This window comes from Semicossyphus pulcher, unplaced genomic scaffold, assembly GCF_022749685.1.
Source record: "Semicossyphus pulcher isolate SPU_LCO1_2020_fin unplaced genomic scaffold, fSemPul1.0.p SCAF_17, whole genome shotgun sequence".
NCBI lineage: Eukaryota > Metazoa > Chordata > Actinopteri > Labriformes > Labridae > Semicossyphus > Semicossyphus pulcher.
Genome location: NW_027211681.1, coordinates 15,117,072 through 15,141,750, shown reverse-complemented (window position 1 = coordinate 15,141,750; position 24,679 = coordinate 15,117,072). Strand labels below are relative to the sequence as shown.

At 42.1% G+C, this 24,679-nt stretch overlaps 2 protein-coding genes across 3 annotated transcripts; both read left to right on the top strand.

Annotated features, from left to right (window-relative positions):
- The first annotated feature begins 949 nt into the window (after positions 1-949).
- On the top strand, positions 950-16,677 carry pdcd4a (programmed cell death 4a). Its single transcript, XM_069666675.1, has 11 exons — positions 950-1,384; positions 6,563-6,865; positions 7,163-7,260; positions 10,039-10,152; positions 10,283-10,504; positions 10,775-10,872; positions 11,012-11,126; positions 12,670-12,777; positions 14,088-14,198; positions 14,311-14,450; positions 14,982-16,677. Exons 1-11 carry the CDS (start codon positions 1,339-1,341, stop codon positions 15,031-15,033), a joined length of 1,407 nt encoding a protein of 468 aa, XP_069522776.1. The 5' UTR covers positions 950-1,338; the 3' UTR covers positions 15,034-16,677.
- A 507-nt stretch (positions 16,678-17,184) lies between these two features.
- On the top strand, positions 17,185-23,923 carry mogs (mannosyl-oligosaccharide glucosidase). 2 transcript variants are annotated; one of them, XM_069665886.1, is made up of 5 exons: positions 17,185-17,236; positions 18,410-18,773; positions 19,321-19,544; positions 19,658-19,851; positions 20,893-23,923. In XM_069665886.1, exons 2-5 carry the CDS (start codon positions 18,425-18,427, stop codon positions 22,661-22,663), a joined length of 2,538 nt encoding a protein of 845 aa, XP_069521987.1. In that variant the 5' UTR covers positions 17,185-17,236; positions 18,410-18,424; the 3' UTR covers positions 22,664-23,923. The 2 variants fall into 2 exon arrangements, with proteins under 2 accessions (XP_069521987.1, XP_069521988.1); XM_069665887.1 differs by lacking the exon at positions 17,185-17,236 and adding an exon at positions 17,436-17,457.
- The last annotated feature ends 756 nt before the right edge of the window (positions 23,924-24,679 follow it).

Sequence of the window (24,679 nt, the reverse complement as noted above, 5' to 3'; positions counted from 1 at the left end):
ATGTAATCATTTTTAAAAAGGCCCTTAATTACCCCCCCAAAAAATCAATGCTATAAGGGAATCAAAATGAGCTTCGCTATCTACCCTGGAGGCATGTCTTCATGTTCAAGGACCTTCATCTTGAGCTTAAATATTGTATATCCCTGAATAAATAAGTGTTTAATCCAAATATCACACAGGAAACCAGGCAGCCAGGAAAATCTGCAAAAAAATGTGTGGTTGTAGAAGATGGAGAAGTAGATGATACTGCTTAATGCCAAGAGCACCTTAATCCTGATTGGCCAACACTTCATTAAGCTGCACGTGTTTTCAGCACCACCTAGTGGTGTGAATGTGTATGACAAAAACACATCAATGTGGACTATAGGGGTTGCTTTGCAAGTTTACCTTTATCTCTATCTTAAAATAACAAATACCATTACACCTATTTGTCCCTCTGGTATTGTTGTTGTTGATGTTAGAAAGCAGACAGATAGGTGGAAAATAACATCCAACAACTAACTTAGTCCAACTGAAAATAAAGTAGGACATTTCAAATCCCTCGGCCCCCAGATCACTTAAAGCAATAATTGTAAAATGAATACAATTCAGAAGTTATAATGAAAGTAAGGCCTACACAAACCACTCCAGTGTTATCCAGCAGCACAGACATGGCCTCTGTAGCAGCCCCCCACTTCTATCTAACATCATACTTTGACAATTAAATTAATTGAATTCTTCTTGTAATGAGATTTTCTAAACAAAAAAAGCTCTTTCTATTTTGGGGGGATATTTTTTTATTATATACATTACACTAGTCTGTTTTTTTCCTGCTCTGTGATTGGTCAGATCGGACCAGCACCCACCCCCTCCTCTGACCACTCCACGTCCGCGTTTTCCTCACGTGACCGCGCTCTGCTCGCTCTTGCAAAGTTAAAAACAGACTTTGTTTATCTTGCAGGCTGTTTGTTTGAAATGCTCTCCGACTAGTTAACCTGCTTTTCATTTCCCCCCTTCCAACGCTCTGTTATTGTACTCTCCTCGGCCGTAAACGCTGAGAGGAGTGTTAAACCTTTGCATTTTCATTGCCTCACTGTAGCATTTTCTGCTTTCTTTGTATTCTGTTTGATCATTATTTTGTGTTTTCTTCAGCTGATACCGTGCAGCACAAAAAAAGGGGGCTCAGGACTCCGGATTTTCTCCTCCATCATCTGTCAAAAGACTATTTGACTCTTAATTTCCCCGTCTGCAGGCAGTTTGCCTTGCAGTTGTTTTAGGGGATTTGTTGTAGCTGAAGCTCGCTCGACAGGAGGAGAAGAGCACCGAGAGGATTTTAAAATCGAGCATTTGGTGAGCGCCATGGCTACCGAAGTGGATACGTGGTCCACCGCTCCCCAAGCCGACGGTGAGTGGATGAATTCAGCCGTGTTTTATGTAAGCAAATCGGTGCAAAGCCTCATTGAGCTACCGCGGGGCCTGCTGGCGTGCTCTCCCGGATCCATTGTCCCTGCATGGGATGGGCTGCAGCCACGCTCCACCATGTGCTCCGTTAAAACCTAACACACACACACTCACACACACTAACCTGTAATGCAACAATCACTGCACACACGGACGCAGATTTGCACGAAAAAAGCAAAAACTCCAACCAAATTTAATTTGCATTGTTATGTTTTTGACAGCTTTGACATGGCGTTTGTTTTTGACAACGTTTGCGTTTAACCCTTAACGTGTCTGATTGGAGGAGGACATAATGCTCACTTCCGCTTTGGGAAGTCGTTGTGTGCACACACTAAAGCAGCTGCTGTGTGCATTGTTATACACAGAGGAGACTTTTCTTGCTATTATTGTCACTGTGTTAATGTAATGCACGAGTTAGCTTAGCTCTGCTTCCTGATTTTTTTTTCTTGAACGGCAGGATGTTATGGTTACGGTTCCTCAATCACTCATGTGTTGAAACGTTTTTTATGGCTCTTTCTGACATTTTTACAATTATTTCGACCTGAAAACGCCGTACAGATGAAGTCAGACGGCCCTTATTTCATTAGATATGTTTTTTAATAACAAAAGCTTGCAGAGCACCACGGCTGTCAGTGACACCGTTTAGGAATTGCAAAAACAGGAACTAGTTTTGAATAAACTTGAACAATCCGGGCTGCAGGGGTGTTTAAATCAATCATGCATGCGTCCTTTGCGCGTACTGTGTCCCAGCAGTGATTGTAATTATTGCGCAGTGTCTCTTGATACTTGAGCTCATGGCACACCGAGTTCCGTGCTCTCCTCTCAGCAAGGCGATGACGTCGACATGTATAGCCTAATATAAGAGCCAATAGGAGCGCCTTACATAATCTGTACGGTGCCCGTGTATTTAAAGGTTACATAAGTAGTATAATGTATTGTTGGCCCTGTTACCAGTTGTAGATTTCACATGTGTGCGTTAACATGTTAACGCAGAGGTACATCCGTGCATGTGAGACACCACGTGGTATGATGCTGGCGTGTTGCTGTCTCAGTGCACAGATGGGCTTTTCTCTGTCAACTTCGCTGGATCTTTGCTCTCAAGAAAGGTCAGCCATGCTTGATTGAGCAGCACTCTGTTGATGAGGTGGACACACACACACACACACACACACACACACACACACACGCTAAACTGTCAAAGACTCTATTGTCTGTAGGGGAAAAACAACTCCTCCATATGATGCGGGTCAGTCTGGACACTGAACTCACACACACAGCAGTATGGAAAATATGTAAACATCACTTACCACCAAAGTCTTAAAATAAATCTTGCCAAATAATCAGTTAGCCTGGCTTTTAACTTCCTGTTTATGTGTCACAACTAGTGATTACAGAATCTACCACCTATGTGACCAGCAGTCACAACACCAAAACTGTAAAGCCACCATTTTTATTGAGCATGAAAGTTTGTGTAAGTTGTATTTGCAACAAGTAATCTCACCTGACGTTTTGTGCAAAGCTTTTTCTGTTTCATTTTAGAGGGAAAAAATTATAAATAGTTCTGAGTAGGTAAAGTAAAGCAGTCTTTAAACTCAGATAACCTGTTAGAAATCCCTGCTGCCATAAAACGTCGAGCCCGATCTGTTTGTTGCCTGCTGAGTACACATGATGTTATGCTCTCGCCCTGTTTTCTTTTGTTAACCCTCCTCCCTCCTTCATACATTCACGAACACATTTGCACACACTTTCCGTTTGCATTACGTTCTTCAGTTTGAAGAGAACAAACCACACGTGCAGAGTAGCGCTTTACAGTGGAAGAGATTGGCTGATTATTAAAAAACCCTATCAGACTCTTTACTGTTTATCTGAGTCGCTCTAATCTCTTGTGTGCACTTATCTGTTGTTGCTCTGCAGCTGTTACAAAGAAGCACAGTCAGCAAAAGTGCACAGGTTCCCATTAAACGGAGTTGATATCTCTTTCTGCATGTATAAAACAAGACTCAAACATAGTTTCAGATGTGGCGACCTTTGCACTTTACTGCCAGAGCGTGTGTGGCCAGCTTCTGTTTTTACTGCATGTTTGTGGGATGTGTCTAAAACATGTTTTTAAGTCAAATTCTGCCTCCTTTCATTAACTGAAATGACAGTTAAACCCTTGGGACATCCACACCCTTTTCTCCTGTGACAGATTATCACCACAGGACCTCATGCAGCAGGCTGTTTTTTTTTCTTTCTGTCCCCTGTATCATTGTGCAGACGCTTCTTTGACCACTGAGGACACCACATGTGTTTTTGCTCAAGCTTGTCAGCGCGTGGGTTGAAAGAAAACTGTTGTAGTAGATTCATTCCACCCAGTTTATCTTGGAGGGTTTTAGTGTTAACCAGGGTGAAACTGAGAACTTGAAGGCGAGGAATAACGAAGAGATGGACATGTGAAGACGTAACAAGGAAGTGTTAAAGTAACAAGAAGTAGTTCATAGTACTGCTTGTGTCTCTGTCACAAATCCTGCACTTATGTACACATCCTTAACTTTGATTTAAGGTCAGCACAGATAAACGACTTCCAAGTCTTAAGTGTCAAACCCTGCACATGCAAGTAATATGAAAAAATGATTGAAAAGGGAAGAATTAAAAAAAGTTGCTAGATTGGTCAGATTTCCTTCCTTCATACTCTCATGTACATTTAAAGTTTTAAAAACGAGGTCCGTCCCTTGGGAGGAATGTAAAAACAGTGCTCCACTGACCTCCCTCTCATTCATAACCACTGCTACTGTACTGACACCTAAAACTGAACGATCAGCAGAGCGGCCCAGGCTCTGACTGTGGAAATCTCCCACACAGCATGTAGGGCAGAGGTCTTCTGCTGGCCTGTGTGTGTTTTAAAAACTGGTTATCTGTGGGGGTGACTTTTAAACCGCCATGCCTGTGTTGTGTTGAGTTTGTTGCTGCTGCAGCTTCGTAGGACTGTGACAGTGACACACAGACACACTTTCTGCAGAGTGAAAAACGACAACTTCTTCACAGAGGTACTTGATCTCTGCTTTCTTTTCTGCCTGTTTTGCAACTCTCGTTTTGGCAAACTGCATCAACTTTTTCTGCCTTCACAATTTTCTGCTCCTTTCCAATTGGCCGGTGTTGTATTTGGCACGTTACCATTGGTTAGTTCCTTATTTACTGCGCTGGCAGGCCCTGTGGCCTACATGAGGGAAGGAGGAGGAGCAGAAAGAGGAGGACATGACACATGGTCGGCTGTTTACAGATTTTTAAGGCCAAGGGTGTGGTGCTGCACTCAGTACAACAGGTTGATTCAGGGAGGTGTCCTGCTTTGCTTAAAGGTGTTTCCTTTTCCATTTGTTGTTCGCCTTCCTGAACTTACTGAACTCCCAAAACCTTTGACCACAAACATTTGAGATGCTTTGAATACTTACTTACTTTGTCTACACTAGTATATAGAAGTTTAAAATAAATCGCTTTGTCTTGGACATACGCCCCCCTCCTCCTCCTCCCTCTGGGTGTTTTTGTCTACATGTCCTGTAATCTATAGGGCCAGAAGTCCTCAAATTGCCATTTGAGGCCCATGCATAAGGACTGTAAGTATTCATTACACCCTCAGACATTCCTCCTCCTCCTCCTCGGCCTGCTTTCTCTCTCTCCTCTCTCCTGCGGCCTTGTCATGTGACCAGTCATGGACCCAACCAGGCCATATGTAGTCAGGTCCACTCTAGCTGCTGCTGCGGACCGATCGCGAGAAGACGGAGAAACAAAAAAAACTGGTGTCAGCATTTCTGCACCATGTGTTCCTCTTAGCTCCCTCCCTCCCTCTGATGCCTGCAGGAGGACTCAGTCCCACTTGTTGTTGTTGTTGTCTGTAGAAGAAGCAAACGGGGCAGTATTTCCTTTACTAAACACAGTCATTTCTTTACGTCCAAAGAAGAACAGTTTAAAAAGTTGCTTGACACCTTAACCTACCTTATGGCTGCTGATAAAGCCGGTGAGTTGCATGTGTGAATATGTGCTGTAATGTTCCTATGCTATGCTTGAAGGTGTGCAAAGCATGGCCATGAGGTGTATGTAGCACATGCATACTCAGTTGACTCTGTGTTGCTTTTGGTTAAAGGCGCCCTGGAGCAAGTTACATGCAGCCAATGTGGATCTGTAGGGTTTGCAGTGCAGATCAATCCAAGTCAAACAATATCAGAGTTAACATGAAATGTGTTTTTGCTCTACGGTCATGAGCTGTTAGGTGAATACCAAATCCTTCATGTAGCAGTAATCTGCAGAACATTACCCGTCTTTACACCAGAATGAATTGCAACACCAACCTTTAGGCTTGCTGCCAGCCTCAGTGTTTGCAGCAGAGCTGCACCTATAAAGTTTTTTTACTGCAGTTTTTATTAACATTGTTTCAGCAGTTGTGAATTCATTTGGGAGTGGGCCATTTTTTCAAGCGTTTGATGGGTTCAAATCTTTCTGTAAATCATCTGAATTAGTGGGATTTTGTGTGATCTCGGCATAACAAGGGTACATCTCCAAAAAGGGTTGACATATTATGAATAAATGTCCCATTAGTATTTTGCATGGTTTACATTTTTACTAAATTGTTTTGTTTCCAGGAGACGTGTCCATCAAGGAAACTTTAAGGGAATTTAGCCTTGGACTTCTTTTGCCACATATGCCACTGTCATTATTGGAAAAGTAGCTTGTTTGCAATGCAAGACTATAAATCCAAGCTGTAAAGGCCTGTAGTTCTTCCTCGTCACCAAGTCGGTCACTGTATATTCGCCCGCCTTACAGAAATAGAATATCGGCAACAACTGGCATTTTTTACACCATATACCCAACTGAGATAAATGCTGATACGGTTCTAAATCTGCAAACTAAACCTTTTATAAATGATACTCTACATGGCACAAACTATTTGTACTTTAGCATGAGGAGCGAGGTCCCATTTTTATGTCTGACGATGAGGTCTGGCTTGCAGTCGACATACCACTTCATCTAAAGGGGTTGTGTTCATGTACTTTTAGCAGTACTTGGCTGTCAAACATGTCTCCTGCAAATGTTTTGAAAAGCAGTTTCATAAGAAACCACATCATCAGCTATTCTAATTTTCTGCCCACAGGGGTGTTTTCTTTCGATGAGAACCACGCAGAGGCGAACCGCCCCTACAGCGTCGATGATGACTTACTGAACGAGGCGGAGGTGAACGGCAACTGGACGCCTCAGGAGAAAGCGCTCCACGAGGCGCGTCTCAAGGCCAAAGCCAAGCGGCGTCTACGCAAGTCCTCATCCCGCAACTCCACCAGCGAGTCATTCTCTGAGTCAGGAGAGGTGGCAGGAGGTGACCCAAACAGCCCAAAGGGCAAAGTCAACACCAACGACCGCAAGTCCAGGACGGGCAAAGGCCGAGGCCTGCCAAAGAAAGGTACGTTTAAGCTAAACAGAATTCTGCTTATTGGTTAGCCAGAAGCTGCCACAGCCTTTTATAGAGAAGCAAGAGGCACTGTGCCCAGAGAGGGACGCTTAACTTTGCTTCCTCTTCTCTTCATGACCAGTAAACAACAATGAACAAAGCATATTCCAGGACTCTGTTAATGAAGATGTGATAGTTTCTGATGTCTGATTTTTGCGTGCCTTTCATCAGCTGCACTGGATGTGTTTTTAAATGGTGATATTGAACATACATTTATGGTTTCTCTGCCTTTTGTCTGTTTGTCTCCAGGTGGGGCGGGCGGTAAAGGCGTTTGGGGGGCTGCTGGGATGGTTTACGAAGATGAAGAGCCTGATGTGCGGGACCCCAACTATGATGAATCTGCTCAGGTGAGTGAGTGAAGAAAACCTTAGTGTTTTGGACTTTTCATAGATTAATCTACAAATGTATCTGACTGAACTCTGACAAGGACTTTTGTTTGTGAGGCAGTTTTGGCAAGTTATATTAGAGATCAGGGGAAGATGACAGGAAATGAGTGGTGAGAACGAGAAACCAAGAATGGGGGGAGGTCTTGTGGCTCGTGGTTAAAGCCTCAACCCATACGTGACCACAGTGGTAGGGTTTATGCAACTAGTCATAAAAAAAATATACACCCAACATGAGCCCCACAAATCTGTCTGTGATATCAGTAACTCTATGACTTTTTTACCCTGTTTTTTAATTGCAAAAATACATTACAAAGTATTAAGTAGTTGGTCAACTACAGAAGCCTTTAGCGGACATGCATCCATACATTTTATTTACTCTGCTTTCCCTTGACGAGTAATTTCCAGTAGTTTTCTCGAGATCTCGACTTATTTTTCTTGTTATCTCAGGATAACAAAGCTGGTTTTCCCATGATAATAGATTGGCCCATTTTCTCGAGATTACAAAGCTTGTTTTTCTCGAGATAACGGGATAATTTTCCAGCAATCTGAAGAACAAAACAATAGTCTGGTCACTGTGATATTACAGACCAGGACGAGTTATGATCATCTGATGTCACGCAGCGTTGTTATCTTGAGATAAATAAGTTGAGATCTGGAGAAAACGGACGGAAATCACTTGTTATCATACAGTATAGAGTAAATAAAATGCATGGATGCATGTCCGCTTAGGGCGTCCGTAGTCGCGGACAAGTATTTATCTTTTTAAAGGGTGGTTTTTTTCCTTTTGCACAGAACTTTTTATACAATTTTTTAAAGGTTTTTTTTGCTGTTTTTTTCCTTTATTAAAATCAACTTTTTTTATAAAGCGCACACACACAACACAGTTGATCCAAAGTGCTTTACAGCACACACACAGGAAAACAAACGCAGAAGAAGGAAAAAACACAAACTGAGAAGAATAAATCTGAGTGGTGAAAACGTAATAAAATAAGATTAATAATAACAATAGCACTAACAACAATAACAATAGTAATAGACATTATTGAAATAATAATAATAGTAGTACTACTGCTGCTGCTACCAATAATAATAGATGGGAAAGGCTGTAGAGAGAGCAGAAATGTGGGGACAGAGGGAGTGAAAGTTTTATTTTACTGTAACAGTCAAAATGTTTGCATTGCCGAGCATCAGCAGCCTGTGCGCTCACGCTCCCACCTGTTTTTGCCACTGCTGAAAGAGCCAGACCAGCAGAGGTTAGTGGACCACAGTTGTTGTGAAGCAGCTTTTTGTTCCAAAGAGGCACACTGATCAAAGCTGCGGCCTATTAGCACGACTCCTTTTATTTCTTGTGTCAAACAAACATGCTGATGTTGAAGGGTTGTTGCTGAAACATAGCGAAAATAAATGAGGTTGTGTGAACAAGATAATGATCGTCCACTCCACAACAAGCACACTCACTCTCGCATCTATTATGAATGACACAATGTATTTTTATGTCTCCGATGGCATACGAACAAAGAACAGTTTTTGTAATTTATACAGTATTAATCCTTTGGGAAACACTGGACTGTTTTATATAAAGTCCTCATGATTTGGCCAGAGCTCGTTTGGAACACGCCTACTCGCATGCTTTTTTTTCATCCAGATGGCTGTGTCCCGCCACAATCAACAGTATTTTTTAATCTTTAACCCTCTTATCAAGCAAATGCTCCGTGTGCTGCCGAAGTTTGTTTGTTTCACGTTATGGCAGCGCGCTGACTGAACGGCAGAGTGGGAACCGAGCTTCTGTCGGCGAGCAGGTCGATAACGGCCCAAGACGAGCCAGCGCGTTTCGGCCTTGAATGTAGTGGAAAGATGTCAGTGTGTTAACAGGGAACTGGGTCAGAGTGGTACAGGGGAATACGCCGGGCATGTGCAGACAGCGCTGACCTTTGAATCATGATCCTGATAAAGGATTTCGAAATGGTACAGGTCACCCAGTCCTTTGGGAGGATGATGAAATGTACAAATACAATCAGTAGCCTTTTAATGGGAACTATGAAATACACAAGGATGTCTCATTCAGTGTTCTTTGATGCAACTTTGGCTTTTATTTTGGAACAAACTGGTACAGACCTTTTTGCAGAAATGTTGAACACGGGTCCGTTCTGCTTGTTCTTGGCAATAAAGATTGTTTTGGTTCTTTTCCATCACCCTCTGAAGTCAACAATCACTTCTAACAACATGAGCAGAAAACAGGAAAGTGAATAAGCGTTTTGGACTTTTGGCTACATCCTTTTTTTTAATGCACCTTTTTTTTCTTGTTATTGGAACTTGGGCTTATCATCGGGCGTCAAGACAATCGAGTAAATGTGTTTTTAATGCTCTTAATTTTAAAGCACATTGAAATGGGAGCATTTTTTTCTTCTTGAAAGCCGAAGTTGCTGTCTTTTTTTGCAGGACTATAATTTAGTCAATCTGTGCTTTTTCCAGGAGTTTATTGATCAATGCTTACTATTGTTCTCCGGGTCAGACGACACCTCACCTGGAAGTCAGTTGGACCGGTTTTGACTGACAGTCTTGGCGTTCACTAATGAAAACTCTGGAACGAAACCGAAGTTAAAGTTGTGCTCTTACAGTTAGAACATAGACTGAGAAACACTTAAAAAAATATTCTATGACTTTTATATATGAATTCAAACATGAATGACCATTTGCTTTTTTGTGCATATTTATGAGTGATGTTTTTTTTCTGCACAGGGGGACACAGTCTATGCAACAGTCGTGCCGGAGGTCGACGAGAGGGAACTGGAAAAAATGGTCAACCCAATCGTGCAGGAGTACTTTGAACATGGAGACACAAAGGAGGTCCAGGTAAACAAAGTGTTTCCTCTTCACAACAATCATGGATAGCTCAAGAGCTTATATGCTTTTACACTTATATGCTTTCACACTTATGTGATTCAGGCACAACTTTCTTTTCATTCCTTCTCTTTCCTGTCAGATGCTGCTGAAGGGGCTCAACCTGGGCCCACATAAGTACGAGTTCTCCTCCCTGGCCGTGTCTCTGTCCCTGGAGGGCAAGGCCAGCCACAGAGAGCTGACCTCCCGCCTGCTGTCTGATCTGTCGGGCAAGCTGCTGTCACAAAGTGACATGGCCCGCGCCTTCGACAAGATCCTCAAAGAGCTGCCAGACCTCATACTGGACACACCGGAGGCTCCACAGGTAGACATGAAAAATGGTCGTCTCGGCTACACGTTTCTCCATCTATCCATCCATTATCTATGCAGCTTATCCGGCTCAAGGTCACGGAGGGGCTGGAGACTATCCCAGCTGTCCGACAGACTTCTGTTTATCGTGTATGGCTTGGTGAAACCCAGAATATTTAGTGAATTTGCACTTTATTTGCATTCCACTGCGCGGATTGTTCTACAAAAAACCTACATGATGTTAAAATGATCCTGTTGTAAAGTTATTTCTTCTTATGTCTCTCAGATGCTGGGCCAGTTTATAGCCAGAGCCATCGCAGACCACATCCTACCCATGTCTTTCCTGGACTGTTACAAGGGCAAAGTGGACTGTGAGCATGCCAGGTGAGCCACAAAGAGCCAAGAAACAAACCCTGAATGCTAGCAGATGGGACTGAAACAAACTTGACTTTGTGAGCTTAACATGTGCTCATTTCTGGGCAAAAACAATACACGTTTTTGTGGGTTTTTTCTTTTTTTCCAGAGTGGCTTTGGACCGTGCTGCAGTGCTGCTGACCATGAAAAGAGAGATGGTTCGTCTGGATAACGTGTGGGGCGTGGGCGGAGGCCTGAGACCTGTCAAACATCTCATCAAAGAGGTAAGCTCAGGACAAACAGGAGTCGTCCAGCAGAGTTTAAAAACTAATGTCACTTGTTTGTTCCCTTGTTTAAAGTGATTTCTTATTTAATCCCGAACGCCCTGGGTCAGGTTTGTATTGATGAGCCCTGCATCTTTATTGACCTTATATAATGTGAACAGAAGGCAGGAATGCATGCTGGGTAGAGCCACAGGGCCGGCCCTCTGCTATGTTGCTGTGTCAGCAGAACACTTTTTTTTTTCTCCCCTGAGAATAGAGAATTGCAAAAATGAGGGCACAGGAGGGGCCGACACAAACACACACCCTAGTCTTTAACTGAAACACACACACAGATACACACTGTTGGTACACACACACTTACACCCCACATGCTCTCTGCTTTGTCTTTGTTTACAATTATTGTTCTCTGATCTGGATTTTCTGGAATCCTTTCATGCTGATGTGGGTGTGGACCGTGTGGGAGTCTTAAGTGTGCATCTTGTAAATTGTGCGTTACGCAACATTAAAAGGGGTTTTGTGCCTGTTTGGAAATTGGAGCGAGTGGTCAGTGAGTGTGTTGCCATTGTGTAAGCCTCAGCAGCCCTCAGACCTGCAGGCTCTACTGTCCAGTTTTGATTTCCTGCCTGCTTGTGTGTGCGCGACCTCAGGACGACACACTCGACTGCAGAAGGATTCTTTCGCTCGCTGTGATTCACGCTCATTTGCCGCCTCCCTTAACTCTCATGTCACCCTCCTGCCTGTGCACGTTTCATCTCCTCATGTTGTATATGTTTTTATTCTGATGCTCAGACATCCACACATTGTCTCAGCGAGGTGAATTAAAACCTAGAGTTGAATCACGAGTGTTGGCCTTGCTTTGAGGGTTTCTGCTCCTCTCAATTATCAAACAGTGACTAATTGTTCCATAAATAAATTAAGCCAATACGTGACATAACCAAGTGTTGCAAATGAAGTGGAGACTAAAAGATTCTAGCAACTGAAAGACATCTTTTCTTTTTAGAGTTAGTTCCCAGGTAGGTCAGACATGTGTGCAAGGTTTTATTTCCCCAGGAACCCCGGCTATTGCTGGAGTAAATCCCACAATATACAGTGGCTTGATGAAATAGTTTAGAAGCAGGTGCTTTCAGGTGTTTTTCAGCCGTCTGGATTCAGTCCTGTGAAAAAAACTGTATATTTAGGATATACTGTAAATTATCCAGGGTCTTTTAGAGCAATAAATGTTTGCCCCAGATAAAGGCTGAAGGGGGAGGGGGGTTAAATAATCCTTTACTTTTAATATGGATAATTTAGCAATTTCCCTGTCTCATGCCACCAATAGTCATTCCTTGAACATCTCTGTTTTTCTGTTAAAGGAGAAAATCTAAGCAACAAAGATTTTCTGTCCTGTTCTCTCAGCAGAAATTCCAAAGGATATTTATTCCGTGTCAGAGGCTCTGCAGGAGGAAAAACGCCCTCACTGACGATAGCTACAGGTTTTACTTGATTCCAGCTGTGTTTCTGCAGATTTCACACAAAAGGACAAAACATTTTCTTTGTGTTCCAGATGAACCTCCTGCTCAAAGAGTACCTGGTATCAGGAGACGTGGCGGAGGCAGAGCACTGTCTGCGGGACCTGGAAGTCCCACACTTCCACCATGAGCTGGTCTACGAGGTACCAAAGACTTGATGATTATTATTGTGGCAGTCTTAAAACGACTTTCAAGTAACTCACTTCTCCTATTGTTAATCAAGAAAACTAAAAAAGATTCAAACCAATGTAACATGCAGAAACACACTTTGAATAAAATATGACAGAAGGAGCTTTTCGACAGCAGGAACCAGGGTCTAAATTTAGATCCAGGGTATTTGGTTTACCCCCTAAAAAAGTCCCTGCTCGGGGGTTAGTACTTTCCAAAGGTCCAGGAACTTTCAGGGCGGGGCCTGCAGTGCTGATCATTTCTGATTGGTCGAGTAGTCACACCATCCGCCATGTTTAAATAACTGCAGCTGCAAGCTCACTGTTAACATCATTATCAATCAACTGTTATTAATACAATAAAGCATGATCAAAAATGGCACAAGTTGACTCTCCTCCATGCTAACAGGCTAACTGTAGTGTCGCACAAGTGATGATACTGGCTCGTTGGTCACATTTTATGGCGTCATCTTTGTTGTATGGCCTTCTTACTGCCACCTATTGGACTGGCGGTGTAGTGCAGTTATTTTTATTACTTCTCCATTTGTGCTAAAAGTTCCTGGTACTTTTGGTTGAAAAGCACCTGAACTTAAAAAAAATAAGTATAAAGCATATCTTTTGAGTGTCAAATAACACTTCTCCATGTTATGCACACAATATGATTATAAAACACAAATCAAAACCAACATGGGAAACCTTTTTTAAACACGTTTTCTCTTCCTGTTGCCTGGTCAAGTGAACAGCAGAGGAAAACTGTAAAAAAAAAATCTCTTGGTGAGTGTCATTTCTGTTTTCTGCCAAGAACAGTGTGTGTCTGGCAGAGCCTCGATTGCACTCCATGTATTAACAACACTCAGCCCAAATCAATTGATTTAAAATGGAGCAGCACGTTGCATAACATTGAACCGTCCCTCCTCTATTCAAATGTACATCTCAGTGATTATGGACAGGCTGTTGAAGAGTCTGTTTATATTGTAGGGCCTCAGTTGTGCTCACAGTGAACTGTTGAGTAGCCTTTTACTATTTGTTCTGCATGTGCAGAACATCACAACATAATCCTAATCAGATATTTATCATCAACAATTACCAGAAAGGTTTGTAAGATTTAAACTACTGTACTTACATGCGCCTCTCTCAACTGTCAAATAGCAAACACTGCCACCATGTGGTGAAACTGTGCGTCTTACACATGTCTGAAAACATCATATTTGATCAGCTTCTGCTGATATTTGACCTTTAATATCTTTTTACTTACACACATTTGATGTCTGATTATTGTTGTCCAGGCTATAGTGATGGTGCTGGAGTCAAAAGGAGACACTGCCAGTCATTTGATCATAAAGCTGCTGCAGTCCTTCTGGAAGACGGGCCTCATCACTGTGGATCAGATGAACAGAGTCGGTACCTTTTTATATTCACCAGTTTTTAGCTTAAATAATCGGGATCTATGACATTAGCATTTTCCTCATCGTCATACTGCCCATTTTGAACTCCTTGTGTTCCTTGTAGGGTTTCCAGCGTGTCTACAACGAGCTCCCTGAAATCAACCTCGATGTGCCACATGCTCACACTATCATGGAGACCTTTGTGGACCTCTGCTACCAGGAGTCTGTTATCACCAAGCAGCTGAGGGATACCTGTCCCTCCAGGTTAGTTGGCCATTAATTGCCACTGATTTTAATGTCATAACTTGATCAATCTTGATGTCTGGTGTTATTTTAATTTAGCTATTGTCAACAAATCTAATGAAGCAGCCTACATTTTAAACCTGATGACTTTGAATGAGACATGACATTGGAGGCGGGAGTCCTAGATTGAGGAAGTGTAGTTTAGCGAGCTCCCTGGCCTCCCTGGAGTTTTTCCAGGGCCCATTGGAGAAACGGATAGCAAAGACACAGAGCCAAAGGGCATTTTTTTCCTACGATAATGGCATTAGCTCCCCATAATAGCATGATAGGACTGAGGTTGAAAATAGGCTGGCCCTTTAATAGTTTTTGGGCAACAGTGGTTTTCTATGGCACAGAGAAGTAAGACATAGTGTCCAATTTTGTTTTTGGTGTTTTCACAGGATCTGTTGACTGTAAGAAAAAAGAAACAGCCTGAACCTCACAATCTTGTTAGATGCACACCAAAATCAACCTAACATGTATTTATTTTTACTCTTTTTTTTCCTCCACTAGAGGGCGGAAGCGCTTCGTAAGTGAAGGAGACGGAGGAGTGATCAAGAGCTAATCCACAAGAGGAAGAGGAAGAGCAGGAGGAGGAGGAGGAGGGTGTCTACAGGTTCTTGCACCCTGTTCCCGCTCCAGCATGTTTCCCCTGAAACCGGGCGTGCTGGCAGTCTCAAGTTTCCTTATTCCTCTCTTGATAATGTTGTCATTACACAAACCAGCGTTGACGTTCGGTGAAAGTATACTGAAGAGTGGTTCGGGTGTTCAGTACCCTTCATCTTGTTGATCACTGTTTTTGACATTTTTTTGTAAGAATATTCTTTATTTCTGGGGTTGATGCGCCCCTTTTGCCGCAGTCTTTGTACCTGATTCTCAAGAATAATACATGCCAGAGCGGCAGAATGACAGGTGGACAGGCTGAGGATTGTGGGAGATGATTTGGGGTCGTTTTGTTTTTGCTTTGCTTCACCTGTCGCCATGTCTATTTTTTGTTCATGTAATGCGCATTAAATGAAAAAAGCACTTAAAATAAAGAGCGTACTGTACAGTCAGTGAGGCCGTAGTAATTCAGCTCAACAAAACCTTTTTTTTTTCTGCCACAAATGATGACAATGAATTGTAGCTTCTGGTTCAAGTGGTTCTATTGATCCTTTCTGAACAGCGTTTTTGTTCTCTGTTTCATTGGGTCTTGTTCTCTGAGGCCAAATGTTCACTTTGTAAAGCACAGCAGCCAAAACAAGAAGTGTTTTGGCACTGATTTGCTGTGTTTATTTGGAACATTGCATAAGGTTAATTAAGCCCTATTTGAAAACGAATAATACATTGGGGTTAATGTGTATAAAAAAAAATACAGGTAAATTTTGAGCACTCTGACTTTGTTTTGCATGCATCTAAAGCTCACATAGTCAGAAATGGATTGTGAATGCGAATCCAAATGTTGAGAAGAGAGCAGAGTTGATCTGAATTGTGTCTAAGCTTGGAATCTGTTTGTGAAATGGCCCCAGCTTTTCTTTGAAGGTGATATGTCGAGCATATTCAGACTTTACTGCCACTGTCTGTAACAGTTTTACATGTTGACCAAAGTTAAAGATGATGCCACAAAAAATATATATTTCATTCATTAAAAAAGAAAAAAAAAAATTAAGTTTCTGTATTTTTTTTTTGTTTACGTTAGCATTATGTTCATTCGTTTACATTCATTAATAGCATTTATTGATGAGTCATCAATGTGATCCTCAATGTATATTTCAACTTTGTCTGTCCCTTCTACCTTCTCTTGTCTCTTTTCTTATCTTCCTCTGGCTTATGATAGCAGGTCAACTATTTAAAACCTGCAACTGAGCAGCAGTTTGAAGCCAAAGTTTGGTCTTATTTTTTTTCCCCAAGGCTCTGACTCACGACCCCTTTTATGGTACAGCTTAATATGCGTCTGTGTATGCATAGCACAGCTCCAATATTCCTCATGCCAAGTGTAAATAACTGATCAAGGAAATGATGTTATTTGGGACCTGGTGTAATTCATGGGACACATTCATGCATGTGGCTGTCGACTGTCAAATAGAAGCTATAATGTTAATGTTTTGTATTCCTAGTCATCTTTGTACTTTCAACACATTTTGGATCAGAAAATTGTTCACAATACACTCCCATACAAGAATTTCAAATATATATATATTTCAATAAAATTACATATTTCCCTCTATAATGACACTTGCATTTTGTCTTCTTTCTTGTTCATGTCAGTAGTATGATTTGTTCCACCTATCTCTTATAATAAAAACATCACATACATGTATGAAAGGGGATGCATAGTATGGAGTAAGTGTATTTTTAACGATAGGGAGGATTTTATACTTTTTTTAAATTAGTTTCTTACTTAGTTTTTATTTCAGTTTCAGAAAGTTATACAGACATTTTTTCCCTTTTCTTCCTCCATCTTACATCTGTATCTATATATCTTATAAATACATAAGAAAATGAAATAAGACAAGAAATAGAAACATTTTTTCTCTGGCTTACAGTAAAATACTATGAGTCAGACAAAAATATACAAAAGAAGAGATGTTTTATACTTTTGAATAAGTTTTGAATTAAATATATTTAGTTAATTTAGTAGTTAGATGAGCGAGCAGGAGGGCAATTGATGACGTCACACACGTACACAGAGGAGCGGACTACACGTCAGTGGAAATGAATAGTAACCAGGAAGTAGCTAGTAAGCTAGCAACGGATAATGAGCAGCTGAGATTCTCCTATTTTGACAGGTCGGTAACCATTTACTGAATGAACTTCAAACTAAAACTAAGAATTGACCCCATATTTTATTAGCTGCTGACATAATTAAGTCACATTATAATGCGACAGAAAGATCAGTTACGCTCAAACTAGCTTTAGCATTACGACACCACTAGCGAGTAGCGTGCAGCCTTCAGGCAACGTTGCATTGCCGGGGCGTAGAGGCGAGTCACCGACTGAATGCTTTCTGGTAAGAACAGGTGTCGGTGGTCGCCACATTAATTGCAGAAACTTTGCATAGAAAACTATTGTAGTTTATACAATGGTCGGGGCCGTAATATCGCCATTTCTGCCGGCATGCACCTTTAACGTTAAACCAGACAGCTTTTTGTTTCAGCTTGACGTGAACTTAACGTACGTTACAGAAGGCTCTTTTAGGGCTCAGAACAGCAGCGAGTTTATTTATTGTATGGTTGCTCTATTGTATGCCGTCTAGTACACCACTACTCCAATCTATCATACTCTTATGGAAATTATAATGTTCACATTTAGTTTGAAGCAGTTTAAAGAGGGTTTCTTTCAGTTTTATGGTCAGTTTGGAGGCAGACATCTTTTAGGCTCCAAAACGACCATTAAGATGAATCATAACTTCTCTTAACAATTTCAACAAAAACTGAAGATTATAACCTTATTTAAAGTGCAATTGATTAATGCATTAGTTACAAAAGGTTTACCTAGATGTACCTAATAAACTTGGAAACCTTCAAATGAGTAGTGTATCTTAGACCAAAAAGATCAACAACCAAGTGACAAGTAATATATCAGTATAAACAGTAGTCATGACGACTAGCTGATAATATAGCTTTAAGATTTTAAGGGGAATGAAAGAGTAGTTTTTTCTGCAGTTTATTTAGTTCGAAAGCTGTGCAGAATCTGAAATTAGTCCTGGGATATCAAAGGTGGAATAATTATTGGATTCTGTGCTGTAAAATAATGAAATGATGTGTTCATTTACACTGTATGTTGTTCACTTTAGTAAAGTTGGTTCTGATCATAGAGTCCTGCATAGAATAGGGGAAGATGTTTAAAATGTTAAGTTAATAATTGCAAAAGAACTCCTTGACACTGGATTACATTTGTTCATAGTTTATTAATATGTTAAATAAAGTTATGTTCCTCCCTCCTCCCGCTCGTGTCTCCAGCTTCAGAAGGGCAGGATGGGCAGGCAGAGGAAGAGGGTGGTGACCGGTGAAGCTGCTCCCCCGCCGAGGAAAGATGAGAAGCCCTCTGCATTTCACCGCAAAGAAAAGAAGAAGAAAGTTGATATTGGAAAAGTCTTCATCAATATCTCCATTGGCCTCTGCATATTCAGCCTGATCTGGTTCTTTTATGCGCTCTACATGCGGTCCAGCCTGGCCAAGCGGGTGGTGACTCTGCATCCATCAACCCCTGTCCTGGATGCCAATAGCAGCAATGCCAAAGTTTCCCCACAGAGGTTTTGGGGCTCATACAGGCCTCAGGTGTACTTTGGCATGAAAACCAGGAGTCCCAGTTCCATTGTAACAGGTAGGCTGACACATAAATGATTTTACCTATCTGGAAGCTACTTAAGGTGCTTGATCACTATATAACCAAAATCTAAAACTATGTATATCAAATCAAAATATTAGTATTATACTGACACACTGTTTTGAAGGTACTGTCTTTACTGTCATTTCACTGGAATAATTGAAGTCATGTTTCATGGGAGGATTTTTCCTTTAAACCATCCTTTGCTTTGACAGTATATTTGCTCTACTGCACAAATCAAATCTTCACTATTTAATTGCACTACATCAGGGACAAGTTGGGAAAGAAGCCCAGGCACTTGTCAAATTCAAGTGAATTTTGGCCACAGTTCCTAGCACTGTTTCCCCTGTCAGCCAATTTGGATGACCAATATTGTTAATTAGCTGACAGCACAAACTGCACTACATTTACTAATATTGAGTTAAAACAGATAATTAAGCACTGCTGTTCTCAAAACCCAGGTGGCTGCTTACATGGTGCACGTAGCCAGTTTTTACTGTGCTGTACAACCAGTGTTTCTACTCTGATGGTTCTGTCTCCTCAGGCATGATGTGGATGCGTCAGTTTTCTGACATGGATGTAAACCTGAGGCACACTTGTGAGCAAGGGGATCGATTACAAGGCTATGGCTGGCTGATGCATGATGGGATCACCTTTGGTGTCCAAGAAATCCGAGACAATGATTTCACACTGACTACAGAGTTTGTTAAGAAGATGGGAGGGGATCACGGAGGAGACTGGACCTGGAGAATCACTGCTAAACAGCATGTGAGTCCATTTCACACATGACCCAAATATGTTTTGTACATGTAAAATGTTACCAGGAAATTGTAGGTAAGACTTTTAATAATATATGTATATTTTTTGTGTCCACCCTCCAGAGCTCTGCCCCTCAAGCGCCAGTCATCTCCCTGATGTTTTACGCAGCAGCAGACACTCAGGGGTCACTGGAGGCTCACGTTGAGGAGAGAAACCGCCTCGCATCTATCACTGGCTTCTCAGAGGAGCTTGGAAACTTCAAGATTACCTTCAGAAAGCCAGTTACCGGGGAATTATCCAATGCTAAGTATGCCAGGTAAAAATACAGGAACACAGGCGTGAATGGTAAAGTCAGCTGCAATGAGTGACCATGCACAAGGAAGCTGGAGGGAACATAGTGTAGAGTAACTGCCAGAGCTCAGTTTAATCAGGCTGACAGATACACCTCCATAGAAAATTGAGAAGACATCGTCATATAGTGGCTGCATATGAGTAAAATATCCGTGCATAAAATTGCATAACTGCACTGTTATTAACAGCGTGATGAATCACAACATTTTTCTTTAATAATAGAAAAGCCCTGTCCAAATATCCCCTCCAATTTTGAAGTCTGTTGCAACTCTCTTGATTCCCAACATCAGATGTGTGACCTTTAGATGGTACTCAGTAAAATGTCATGTCGTATTGTAGTGTGACCATACATTACTGCTGGGTTAAGGAGAAAATCCAGCCGCTAGATGGCAGCAAAAGGAGGATTTGTTCATCCAAAAACACACTGAATTTAGGAGAAAAATAGTTTTTCTTGAGTCAAAGTTTGCTGAATGTTTATTAAATTTAAAATGTATCAAGTTTGAATAAGAAAAGAAAAGCAGACCCGTACCATAAGGGCTCTGGTGCTCGAGTCAGTTTTATCAGTTACGGTGTTAATTCGCCTCATCATCGCGGTATTTCTTGTATTGAGTGGATCAGGAGTCTCACAGGGAGCACCAATATTTCACATGTGCATGAGGGACAGAGGAGACCAGCATAGCAAAATAGAAAGGTACAGTATGCATTGATAGAAATTATAAGAATTTTTTGGGCTATGATTTATTGTAGGAAGATGGATGATGAAGTGAAAGTGGGAGCTTAGAATCTGACTGCACTGTGACCGGTCCCTTAACCTCTGAGTCACTAGTACAATAAAAGTTTTTACAGCCATGCCTTCAGGCTTTATCCAAATGTGCTTCGCAAACATAGCTAGTCCAGTTGAGATCACTCGTGTGTCAGTGGATGACTATAACTACTTTAAAGGCTTATGTCACTGCGTTGATTTTGATTGGGAAAACTGGGCAGCTAACGTTTCTTGTCTTTCCAGCTACAACTATCTCCAGACGGTCTCTCCTGGATTGGAGAAGCTGACAGACATTGTTAAGCAAAGTCTCAACCGCAGGTTTGTCTACAGCCCTCCTTCTGGTGAGAAGAGGCATTACATAGCTGTAGACACCTACAAGCCCCCCCACCATCAAAACCAACAGAAACCTGCTGACGTGAGGAAAGAGAGCGACTTTGTTGTTCACCAGGTGACCGTCCAGACGCCGTTCCAGATTGAAGTCCTGTTTGAGTCCGGAAGCGTCCACAACCGTCCTAACCAACTCGTGGGCGCCATCATGACTCAGGAGCTGGAGAAGAGGAAAGCTGAGTTTGACGCAAAGTTTGAAAAGACTTTTGGGCTTGACAGCAAAGCCTATAGCCATGCACATGTTAAGTTTGGCAAGGCGGCGCTCAGCAATATGCTGGGTGGGATGGGGTACTTCTACGGCCAGTCAGTAGTTCAGTCCGTCTACAATGAATACCCGCTCCTCTACCCTGAAGGCTCTTTATTCACCGCCGTACCATCGCGATCTTTCTTCCCCAGAGGTTTCCTTTGGGATGAGGGCTTTCACCAGCTGCTGCTCAGCAAGTGGGATCCACAGGTGACAAGGGAGGCTATTGCCCACTGGATAGACCTGATGAATATGGAGGGCTGGATCCCCCGTGAGCAGATCCTGGGGGACGAGGCTCGCAGTAAAGTCCCAGCTGAGTTTGTAGTCCAGCGGAACGAGAACGCCAACCCCCCTACTCTTTTCTTAGCTCTTCAGGAGCTTATTGAACAGCTTTCTTCAAATCCAGAGAGCGCGGCATCTCAACCGACTTTGCCTTTTCTCCGAAGGCTCTTCCCCAGACTGAAGACCTGGTTTGAGTGGTACAACACCACGCAGACAGGGCCCCTACCAAACTCTTACCGCTGGCGTGGACGTGACAAGGACACCAATCTCTTCCTCAATCCCAAGACCTTGACTTCTGGGCTGGACGACTACCCACGAGCCTCACACCCATCAGCAGATGAGCGCCATGTGGATTTGCACTGCTGGATGGCCTTATCCTCTGGCATCATGGCCAGTATAGCCCAGCTTCTAGGCGAGTCCCACCAGGACTACGAACTCTCTCACCAAGTGCTCACTGACAACAACCTCCTGAATGAGCTCCACTGGTCAGAGCAACTCCGCGCTTTCAGTGACTTTGGAAACCACACCCAAGCTGTGTCCTTGCAGCAGGAGAAGGTGTATGTGCCACCCGGACAACCTCGTCATCAGTTCCCTGTAGCGCGCCTCGTGCGCTCAGTCCGCCGGGCCCCCAAGCAGCAGTATGTGAATGCTTTGGGTTATGTGAGCTTGTTCCCTTTCTTACTTCACATTCTTACACCAGACTCACCCAAGCTAGAACATATCTTCCGGGACATTCGAGACTCCAATAAGCTGTGGACACCTTACGGCCTGCGCTCACTTTCTAAGGCTGATCCTCTGTATATGAAGCGAAACACAGAACACGATGCCCCCTACTGGAGGGGACCCGTATGGATTAACATCAACTACTTGGCAGTCAGAGCCCTGCACCACTACGCCAACACAGAAGGACCATACCAAGAGAAGGCAGCTGCTCTTTATGAAGAACTCAGGACTAACATTATCAACAATGTTTACAGACAGTATGTGGAAACAGGTTATATATGGGAACAGTACAATGACAGCACGGGCAGGGGGCAAGGAAGCCACCCCTTCACCGGCTGGTCTGCCCTGACAGTATTAATGATGGCGGAACAGTACTGATACTGTAGATTTCATCTGTTCTGAGATACTGACCTTTATTTTATTTGGGACGACGACACGATCAGGTGTTAAGATGTGTAGTTACATTTCTCGTCTGGTTGATGAATCTCTTCTAATCATTGAAAATCTGTAATTTCAAGATCCAGCTGCAAATTATTAGCCTGGCATTACCAGACCAGTTTCCAAATGTGAGTCAGTGTGGAACCACTCTGTTCACTTTTCATTATTATCAGGCGGAAAGCAAAATGTCTCTCAAAGCAACTGGTTAGAGCTACATCCAATCAGAACAAGGAAACATGTGACATAGCTGTAAGCTGCTAGGTTAGGTAGCTTCTCTCAGCATCCAATTCTTATGGCTTCTAGGTCAACATAACACTGACGTTTGGCAGGACATACTTGAGAAGCCAAACTTTGTACCCAACATGAACGTTATAGTGGGATGAGAACCTTCCACATCGCAAGCAGCCATCTTGGTTGTTTACAAAGATTCCTCAATGGCTTGCTTATAGTGTTATTATATAAAACCTACCCAATATTAAATGCGTAGTTACAATTTGCCCAACCAAGGCTAGGTCTGCTGGAGATCTATCTGAACAGGTCATTATCACATTATCACATTAAACTTAAATTATACGAACACACAGGTATTCCCTTAAGAGCAGTTTCAAACAAGTAAGTGCAGCCTACCTGTCTTTGCTGTATTAGGTGCCATGCACTGTCTAGTGCTTCAGTTATAGGCCTACACTTAGGATGCATTTAGAACACACTTACTGAACTTATCCCTTTCTCAACTTGAAGCACATGCAGCTTCAACTGCAGTGTTTGAATATGGAAAAGCAGTCAAGAGTATTTTCCTTCAATCTGCAGGAAACTGCTGTTCCTCCTGTGCGAGGCGGGGGAATCATGCTTACACACTGTAGGTGTGACGTGTTACATGAACAACAGATTTTCCGTTTCTATCTTGAAGTGAGTGCATAAACGAGCAAGTTGTGCATTCATTAAACAAATGAGGGACATTTTACTTTATTGTGCCATTTCTCTTAAATTACATGTCCTCAGTTGTCTGTCTTAATGATTGAAAAGTTTCATATTTAATTGTTTGATCACAGTCTTTAAAAACGGTTCGATACAGTCTTGCTCGTCATTTCTTAAATCACTGCTTCTAAAGCAGCCATATTTTGTATCCACAGCCTGTGGTTTTACTGGCAGGGAAAGCTACTGTACATCGACTGTGACGTTGGTTTTGTTATGTCCAAAACAATAAACGGTTTGATTATTTTTTTTGTTATACTGTTCTTTTTTAGTAATACTACTACTACAATCTCTGCTAAGACTGCCGTAGAAGAAAAACAACGGTATACATCCATCCTTTATAATTTAAGCTTGATTTTTGTGGCTCATCCCTGATGTTAGAGGACATACATGTACAGTAAATCTGTCTGAAAGTTTTTGAATGTGTGCACATTTTATATCTCGTTTAGCAAGTATAATCTGGGATTAGTACAGTAGCCCTTATTGTTAGTTAGCACAATGACTCCTTTTTCTTGTGTTTTCTGTTCAATAATCCCATAAGGAGTGCTTATTATTAAAAATACAAAAAAGCCTAAGAATGAATGGTTATAATAGTCAACGAACGTACAGTAAAGAGGGTATACTAACCTCAGAGTACAGCTTCAATAGCAGGTTTAACAGAAGAATAACTACTGATTGATTTTCATGCAATATGACTACAAAGCCAAAATTGTTACCTGCCTGCAGCTTGCAGTTAATACCTCCTCACATTTTCAGTGCAGGTGTCGGCAAACCTCTGTCAGTCACAACCGACTGTAGCTTTAACACAGTGTGACCTTAAGTACAGCAGCCCTGTCCTCTTGCTTTTGTCGGATGGCACATCCGAAGGCCTCTAGCTGACGTCAAGCTGCTGTTTTGCATGGTTTCCATGGAGCGCAGTTGCTGCGAGGGCTCGGTGCTTAATTAGCTAAAATCAAAAGGCACGGAGACTACATCGATGGCAAA

What these genes read in the sequence shown, in the direction of transcription:
- pdcd4a (XM_069666675.1), top strand. Translation starts at nt 1,339, where the DNA reads ATGGCTACCGAAGTGGATACGTGGTCCACCGCTCCCCAAGCCGACG. An exon ending in GAGACACAAAGGAGGTCCAG is followed by an intron (nt 10,153 to 10,282) that starts GTAAACAAAGTG and finishes CTTTCCTGTCAG; the next exon opens with ATGCTGCTGAAGGGGCTCAA. An exon ending in GTGGACTGTGAGCATGCCAG is followed by an intron (nt 10,873 to 11,011) that starts GTGAGCCACAAA and finishes CTTTTTTTCCAG; the next exon opens with AGTGGCTTTGGACCGTGCTG.
- mogs (XM_069665886.1), top strand. Translation starts at nt 18,425, where the DNA reads ATGGGCAGGCAGAGGAAGAGGGTGGTGACCGGTGAAGCTGCTCCCCCG. An exon ending in TCCCAGTTCCATTGTAACAG is followed by an intron (nt 18,774 to 19,320) that starts GTAGGCTGACAC and finishes CTGTCTCCTCAG; the next exon opens with GCATGATGTGGATGCGTCAG. An exon ending in TCCAATGCTAAGTATGCCAG is followed by an intron (nt 19,852 to 20,892) that starts GTAAAAATACAG and finishes TTGTCTTTCCAG; the next exon opens with CTACAACTATCTCCAGACGG.